The sequence below is a fragment of the Antechinus flavipes genome, chromosome 4, assembly GCF_016432865.1.
Source record: "Antechinus flavipes isolate AdamAnt ecotype Samford, QLD, Australia chromosome 4, AdamAnt_v2, whole genome shotgun sequence".
Taxonomy (NCBI): domain Eukaryota; kingdom Metazoa; phylum Chordata; class Mammalia; order Dasyuromorphia; family Dasyuridae; genus Antechinus; species Antechinus flavipes.
Genome location: NC_067401.1, coordinates 135137026 through 135145678, shown reverse-complemented (window position 1 = coordinate 135145678; position 8653 = coordinate 135137026). Strand labels below are relative to the sequence as shown.

Sequence of the window (8653 nt, the reverse complement as noted above, 5' to 3'; positions counted from 1 at the left end):
CACACAATCTCTCGTCCTTGTTGTTGCTTAAATGGATTATCAACAAGGCACTTTAAGTACAGAACATTCTTGGTATATGTAATAAAATTAAGTCCACTTTCCCAGACTCAGAAACGATAATTCAATTTTTCAAGCTTTTTTTTGTTGTTCTTTCCACTGACTTTGTTATAGATAACGTGCATCTTGTTTTTCTTGTTCTGCCTACTTTACAAAATCTAGTTTTTAGTGGGGGATGGTATTGAAGAATTGGAATCTGCCCCTGACCAATAGGTCAAATGAAAAGAGAAGGGGTGGGGGGCACCTTCTTCCTGCTGGACCTCCATTGTTGCTCTCTTTATGTGGAGGAAGTTCTTCATTTCTAATCTCCACTTTACTGGCTCGTACATTGTATTTCATTTCCCTTAGGTGTTAAGGCAGCTAGGAAGTCCTTTGAGTCTAAATTCAATTCTACTGCTTTAACTTATTTAATTTCCAAGAATGGTGAAAATCGAAGACCGGAACTCTCCCTGAGAAAAACTTTAAAATGGTAGTCTTGACCCTGGTTCATTGGCATTGCCAATTTTCATTACTTAGCATGACTTCAAGCTAGAGTATTGGAAAATCCCATCTAGATCACCATAAATTTATTGTCCAACTTTAACTGCATCCTCTTTAATTACTGACAATCTTTTTCTTCATTTCATTGAATCCCTCTTACTCACAATAACAAAATTTTAGCCCCATCCCTCCCCATCTTTCACTTTTGGCACAAGGCCTACAATTTAATTTTCCTGATACCCAAATAATCAGGTGTTGTATCTTCATCTCTACTTGCAAATCTTTCTCCCTATATATAAATCTTTTTTTATCTCAGAGGAAGAGGTGTCCTTTATAAGTCTGGTGATCTTATTCCTCCTTCCTTCATAGTTATCTCCTCTCTGTGTCTGGGTCTGGGTCAGTGTCTCTCTTTCCTAATTGCCTCCCTCTAGCCCCTCAGTAAAGGAGGAGGTTGAAGGTTGGACTAGATGTCCAAATCCAAATCTCTTCTCCTGTGATTGTCAGTTTTTCCTTCTTCACCTTAGCTTAGATATGTACAAGTCTCTAAAATTTTGATAATTATTTCTTTGCTGCTCATTCTTTTCTTATCCCCTCCATTTTAGTATAACTGCTCTCCCAAAGTTTACAAAAAAATTTATAAAAACCAACATTCTTCCCAATTTCTGTTCTTTTACAATATCTGATCCCTTCTTGAAACTAATTTCTCTTCTCTTTTGGTTCCCTGGCTACATTGCTTTTATCTATACAAAATATTGTTAATTCAATGTAATTAAAAGTATCCATTTTACTTCCTATGAAGTAAAAGTATCTATTGATCATAAATTCTTCCATCATTCATAGATCTGACAAAATTTTTCCCCTTGCTCCTCTAATTTGCTTATGTTATCACCTTTTATAGGTAAATATGTTCATTTTGAGCTGATCTTGGTATATGGTGTGAGATGTTCTTGCCAGGTTATTTTCTGTTTTTTTCCAGCAGTTTTTGTTCAAAAGTAAGTTCTTGCCATCAAAGTTTAAATCTTTAATCAAACATTAGATTACTATGACCATTTACTAATGTACATTGCATAGCTAATCTATTCCACTAATCACCACTTTCTTATCTTCTATCAGATTTGTTTTGATGATAACCACTTTATAATGTAATTTGAAATCTGGTAGTATTAGACTTTCTTCGATTTTGATTTTCTTTGTTCTTCCAGATGATTTTTGTTATTATTTTTTCTTGCTCTATAAAATAATTCATTCTTTGGCAGTTTGATCCCAGCACTTTGCACACTGTAAGCAAGTAATAAAGGCTCATCCATTCATCCCTCCCTCCCTCCCTTCTTCCTTCCTTCCTTCTCTCTCTCCCTCCCTTCCTCTTTCCTTCCTTCCTTTCCCCTTTCCCTCCCTCCCTCCCCTTTCCCTTCCTCCCTTCTTCCCCCTTTCCCTCCCTTCCTCCCTCCTTTCCTCCTTTCTTCCCTCTTTCCTTCCCTCCCTCCCTCCTTCCTTCTCTTCCTTTCTCCTTCTTTCCCTCCTTCCCTCCCTCCTCTCTAGCTCAGTTTGATGGTCTCCATTCTCTAGTAATTATCACCTATATTACTAGTTATCTGTCTCTCTGAATTGGTTCACATTCTTTATATTATTCTTCCTTTTGGATTAAATGGTCTCAGTACATAATAAGTGAATAGCTGACTGAGTTACACAAAGCCATTCCCTTACTTGCTATGTAACCATAGTATAAAGTTTTTTCTGTCTCAGACTGAGAGGAAGTAATTCAAGTCTTTTCTCTCTCTTTTGGTTTAAGTCACTGAATTTGTTGCTTCTTAAAAAGAAAGAGACACTGCGTGCAAGTTTGGTGATCTGTAGTTCTTTAAGACTTGATGGCCTGTCTTAATTTTTTCATCTGCAAAATAGGCAAAAAGCAACTATATATTTAATAGGATTATTTTGCTCCGAAGCTCAGATTTTGTTTTCTTCGGCAGACATCGTGAGAAACAACATCTGTCTAGTCCTGAGGAAAAAAATTTTTTTTTATTTTGCTAGTACCCAGAGGAAGAAAGATGGCCGGGTTCCAGAAGAGAAAACCAGAGAAGTCGTTTGATAATACCTTATCTGTTCTCTTTACAATTTATAAATCCTTCCTAATCTCAGATGTTCTCACAAGATCTTGTGAGTCGGACGGAATAGGGATTTTTATCTTTAATTTGGGTATATTGGAAATGAAACTAATATTTTTAAAAATCTGTGATTTTAGGGTTGGAATTTTAGATCTAGCTCAAACATTAGGAAAACTAATATTTGAGGGAAAAAAATCTATCTTTTCAGACGGAGAAAATTTAGCACAAGGTTTTTTACAGCTGCAGGAAGGCGATTGCGTGGGATTTACCAGCAGAGGGGGTATAGCTCAGTGGTAGAGCATTTGACTGCAGATCAAGAGGTCCCCGGTTCAAATCCGGGTGCCCCCTGGGTCTTCGCTTTTGCGTTTTCGTTAGCAGATTTCACATACTAAATCAAACCCCTGGAAACAGGAAAACCCAAAGCCAATTCCAACGCAAACATGAAAACCGACCGAGTGTGAATTCTGTAATCGATTGAAACAGAACAAATGGTCTCGTAGACCTGAAATAAGGCTGAGCGGAATTGGGAAACCCGCGGTTCTATAACTCTTCAATTTGATTGTTCTAGTCCTAGTCCGGACCCACCAGATTCCCACCCCCTCTACCTCCCCCCATCCCCAGTATTTCTCCGAGTGTTTGGAGAAGATGGGGCCAAAGTCGGGCAGACTGTATTCCTTGAATTACAAGAATCAGAGCCGCATTTGCTTGGACTTAGACCTAGGTCACCAGGCTCCTGGACAGGGGGAGGGGAGGGAATGCTTTGACAACTATAGAAAATAGTCATAATAATAATCAAGAGTGCATTGTAGTTTTAAATTTTTGTTACACATCTCCCTCCTTCTCCCTCCTCCTTCACCTAAACTAAGTATGTGGGGATGCATGCTCTTCTGCTTTTCTAAGACACTGCACTTTATCTACATGTTGGCCTTTTGTAGCCAACACAAATAAATATAAATATGTGTGTGTGTGTATACAATATATGCATATTATATGTGTAAAGGAAATCTATTTTATAAAATGGTATAAGTATATCAAAGTTTTATGCATATAAATCCTGTTTCAAAGTCCACAGATTTATTAATCTGTGTATCTAAAACTATAATATGAAAATGTGTGTGATGGGCAGCTAGGTGGTGAAGTGGATAGAGTACTAGGCCTGGATCCAGCCTAAGACACTAGCTGGTTGACTCTGGACAAGTCACTTAACCTGTTTGCCTCCCTTTCCTCACCTGTAAAATGAGAAGGAAATGGAAAACCACTTCAGTAATTTTGCCAAGAAAAGTCCAAGGGGAATCGGGAAGAGCTGGACACGACTAAAACGACTGAACAAAATTGTTTTCTCTATAGAACGTAAGTTCCTTGATCATTGTACAGGGCAACAGAAAGATTATAAGATGATCAATTCTGAGGGATATGGCTCTTCAACAATGAGACAATTCAGGCCAGTTCCAACGATTTTGTGATTAAGAGAGCCAAATACACCCAGAGAGAGGACTGTGGAAACTGAGTGTGAATCACAACGTAGCATTTTCACTTCTTTTGTTGTTTGCTTAAATTTTATTTTCTTTCTCATTTTTTTCCTTTTTGATCTGATTTTCTTGTGCAGTAAGATAATTGTATAAATAGGCATGCCTATATTGGATTCACATATATTTTTACATGTTTAACATATATTGGATTACTTGCTATCTAGGGGAGCAGTTAGGGGGGAAAAGGGAGGGAAATTGGAAAACAAGATTTTGCAAGGGTTAATGGTGAAAATTTATCTTTACATATGTTTTGAAAATAAAAAGCTTCAATTAAAAAAAAAAAAAAGAATGTAAGTTCCTTGAGGTCAGGAACTGTTCTTTGTTTGTCTTAACACAATTTTATAATATACATTAATTATTGTATCCTAGCATATTTTTCTTTTAGTCTTTATTGAAATCAGAAGAGTTAGAGGAGAAGGCACATAATATTGATTAACTCTGGGTCCTTCTCATACTTCTGTGAACTTGGCTTTGGGAAAAGACCAGGAAAGGGAGAAGGGAAACATACTTCGGTTCCCAGGTAAAGTAATTCTGCAATTCTCAAACCCCACCAGGAATATTGTTAAGGGAGTAGGTAAAGAGCAACACCTCTTAAGGGGTGGAGGTCAGAGGAACAATTTCTACCTCCTAAATGATGAGATCATGAGTTTATGTGCTTTGGAGAATTGGGGGAGTAGAAAAGCAAAAGCACCTGGACGAATTATGAATGATTTTTACAAGATAATTAGCCACTCTTGATTTTCAATTTCAGAAGTCAGGTCCCTATGGTTCTGCTGGATATATTGGTTCTCCTTATAGGGTTGAGAGGGCGTTTTTCCTAATAGAATGGGAGGGTATTTTGAGGAGCTTCATTTTTTCCCCCCCGACGTTTGGGTGGAAAGTGATGAGAATGGAAAGAATGCAGCTTCACATTCCCATGGGTAGGGTGAGAGATGACAGTCTTGCTCTGGATTTAAAATAACGCGGTGACCTCTAACCTAGGAAGCATGCGCTACTCCTTCCCTTATTTTTTCCCTTTTTTGGGGGTAAAAAAAGCATTTGGAGAAAAAATAGTGATTACAGAGGATCTAGGTTTTCTCACTTCCCTCTCTTCTAGTGTTTCCTCTGGATAAGAATTATAACCATATAAGCAGTCAATTGCCATTCCAGCAGTAGGTGGTAGTGATGAGATTAAAAAACACTTTAACATTTTAATGAGTTGGCATTTGATTTATCTGAAATTTTAAATGAAATAATTACAACATAGTAACAATAAATGCTTTGTGTCTGCATGATACTTTTTACTTTTCCTAGGCTGTTAAATTGAACGCAAGCTCTTTTCTTTCTCATCTCCATCTCCTAGCTTCCTTCAAAAGTGTCAGCTAAAATTCCATCTTCTACCTTTCCCAGTTTTTCTTAATGATAGATAGATATGGTCCTCTTCGAGAAAGGAGGACAAATACAGCCTTCCTCCTGAGATGATTTCCAATCTATCCCACTTATATCTTTTTGCAGGTTTTCAGATTGTCTCACCATTAGAATATAAACTCCTTGTGGGTGAAGGCTTTTTCTCTTTTTCTTCCTTCCTTCCTTCCTTCCTTCCTTCCTTCCTTCCTTCCTTCCTTCCTTCCTTCCTTCCTTCCTTCCTTCCTTCCTTCCTTCCTTCCTTCCTTCCTTCCTTCTTATTTCTTTCTTTCTTTTTTCTTTCTTTGTTTCTTTCTTTCCTCCTTCCTTCCTTTCTTTCCTCCTTCCTTCCTTTCTTTCCTCCTTTCTTTCTTTCTTCCCTCTCTCCCTCCCTTCTTTCCTTCAGCGTTTAGCACTGTGACTAGCACACAGTAGACGTTTAATGTAGGTTGACTGACTAATTAGGAGCAAGTGAAACTTCAAACCGTCACTGAATCCTCTTCATCTGCCACTAAGAAGAGAGAGAGAGAGGGGTATTTAGAGAGAATGGGAAGAAGTGGAAGGTGAACAGAAGTTTGTTCTTTCCCGTGGATTTCGTGGAGAAGCGCAATTTGGTCTCCAGGCCATAGATAATCGGGAAAAATGTTTGGTCCACTCATCCACCCAACCCCTGATCCTCTACGTCTTCCACCCGGTCCTCGGAATGGAGGGCTTGCGGCAGATTTGCAAGGTAGCTCTGTAGTTCCAAAACCTTTGAACTGGAGGGAGTGCAAGGTCCATGCTTGATTCCCTCCCTCTCCAGGAATAAAGCCAAAGAGAATAAATTTTTCAGGCAGATTTATTCATCCACAATTACGGAAGCAATAAAAGTGTCCAGCATTCTTTCCCTTTTTCTTCGAACCTAATGGCGTCATTTTAAGACCGGGTTCTTGAGCCCGGATCCCATCTATAATAAATTCCATAGGAAAAGAAAATTACCGAAGGGGGCACCCGGATTTGAACCAGGGACCTCTTGATCTGCAGTCAAATGCTCTACCACTGAGCTATACCCCCAACGCTGCTCGAGGGTTTGGAAGTAACTCTTTTCAGCCATGAAAAATGGTCGTTACTGCTACAGCTACAGACCATGTGGGGTGGGCGGGAGAGGAAAACCAGAAGTTAGCTTGAATCCTGCAAAAGTGGCTTTTGGGAGAGTTCTTGAAGGTTGGGGTAAAGTTCCTGATCTGACAGAGATCTCGGTCTCAGAAGGCGCAAGGTGCAGTTGCGGTTTGGTTGAGCAGCTGCTGGAGGGGCGTGACAGGGAGAGACCTCCCCCCCTCCCCCGAAGCACACCCCAATTTATGGGGGTGGGGACAAAGGACCTCTCCTTAACTACTCATGAACTCAGCGTGGGTGTGTGTGAGTATGTGTACGCGTGTGTGCTCTGGACTCCCTGGGGTCGCCGCCCCGCCCCCTTCAGCCCCTCTCCCCTCTCTTCTCTTCTCCTGAGCTCGCCCCCGCGCTTCCCCTTAAGCGCGCCTCGTGAGCGCGCCTCGCTCGCTCCCGGGCTCCTCTCGGAGCGCGTCCCCGTGTCGGCGGCGGCGGCCGCGCGCTCCCCGCCCCGGTGCAGCCCCTCCTCCCGGCCGTGTTTATTAGGGGAAGCAGGGCGGAGGCGGAGGCCAGTTCCCTAGCTCCAGCCGCTGCCGCCACCGCTGCAACACCCAGCTCGCCTGGGGAAGGAGGGAAAGGAAGGAAGGAGAGCACCAGACTCGCGAGCTTGGGCGCCCCCGGCCCGCTCCGCACGCCACCATGAACCCCAATTGCGCCCGGTGTGGCAAGATCGTGTACCCCACGGAGAAGGTGAACTGTTTGGACAAGGTGAGCTAGCTGCCGCCGCCGCCACTGCTGCTGCCACCGCCGCCAGGCTGCCCCCCCGGGCTGCATCCCAGCGAGCCGGGCGGGGCTCCGAGAGGAGGACTGCCGGAGCCCGGCCGCTGCGTGCAGCCTCCGCTGCGGGGTCCTGGACCGGCTGAGGGGGCGCCTTCCCCCTTCCCCCAGCTCGGACAATTTAAGGGAGCGGAAAGGGGACGTGGAGAGCAGGATCTCTGTGGGAAAGGGTACCCACCCTGGCTGAGAGCACCCCGTGCTCCAGGTGTTGGGATTCAGGGCTGGGGGCTGGATACTTCTATTCGTGGGGTCTCTCTTTGGGGGGCGTTCATGCTTGTCCAGGGGCCGCTCTGGGAGGCGGCGTGGGTTTGGGATTGAGGAGAGGCTCTAGTTGCTAAAGGGAGGAGTAGGGGAACCGGACTGCAGGACTTTCGGGGATCACACTTGAACCCCTCATCCCCGGGCTCCCCCCGGGCCCCGGGAAGGAGCCGCTCCCTCTACCGCGCTGAGCGCCAAGTAGGCGGAAGCGCCGGACTGGGGGGAGGGGGGCGGGGCAGAGACTGGGGGGCTCCGTTACACTATCCCTTTTGGGTGTCTGACCTCTGCCCAATTTCTAGGCTGTACCTGGGGGCCAGCGATGGAGACTGAGAGCACAAGGATGGGCTTCCGCCAGTATTTGTTTGTGGGCAAAAGAGGGGGTCCCTAGATAAGAGCCTCTACTAAGGAGAGGCAGCCTGAAGCACCCCCACCCCCATCCCCAGGTTCAGAACTCGCTCCTCTTGACTTCCTCTTACCCCCCAAGGGGTAAAACCCTCAAACTAGTTGCAGCCTGGTGCAAGGGACTGTGACTAGGCCCTTTGGATGCCCCGTTGGTGTAGATGGAGATGAGTGGAAGAATGGAGTGGGGGGGCGGTTGTCCTCAGGTGGGGTCAGGGAGCTCGGTTGTAGAACAAAGAGTGAACTGATTGTTCAGGAGGTAGCGAGTGGGGAGGGTGTCGGGGGCCAGGGCTGGCGGAGTCTAAGGGAAACCTAAGAAATTGGGGAGAACGGTGTTGGGAGAGAAAGTGGCCTTTTGGAAATTCCTTCACACGGGGGTGGCCTTTATAAAATCTCCCCTCCCCCCAATACCTTAACTTGCTCATCTGATTCCCATTAGTCTCTTTTGGGGCTTGGGTGGGGAGGTGGAATGGTTGTGTTTCCAATTCTGGGTTCCTCCTCGCTCTTCTGCGAGGTCTA

At 44.0% G+C, this 8653-nt stretch overlaps 1 protein-coding gene and 2 non-coding genes across 3 annotated transcripts in view; 2 read left to right on the top strand and 1 right to left on the bottom strand.

Moving 5' to 3' along the window:
- Positions 1–2915: 2915 nt before the first annotated feature.
- On the top strand, positions 2916–2987 carry TRNAC-GCA (transfer RNA cysteine (anticodon GCA)). Its single transcript has one exon. It is a non-coding gene; the product is annotated as a tRNA-Cys (tRNA).
- Positions 2988–6532: 3545 nt separating this feature from the next.
- On the bottom strand, positions 6533–6604 carry TRNAC-GCA (transfer RNA cysteine (anticodon GCA)). The gene has a single exon. It is a non-coding gene; the product is annotated as a tRNA-Cys (tRNA).
- A 550-nt stretch (positions 6605–7154) lies between these two features.
- Positions 7155–8653, top strand: part of LASP1 (LIM and SH3 protein 1) — a 60532-nt gene continuing 59033 nt past the window's right edge. Inside the window, exon 1 of the mRNA XM_051994644.1 lies at positions 7155–7408. Within this exon, the coding sequence (XP_051850604.1) occupies positions 7340–7408 (69 nt within the window). The 5' untranslated portion in view covers positions 7155–7339. The remainder of the gene's footprint in view (positions 7409–8653) is intronic.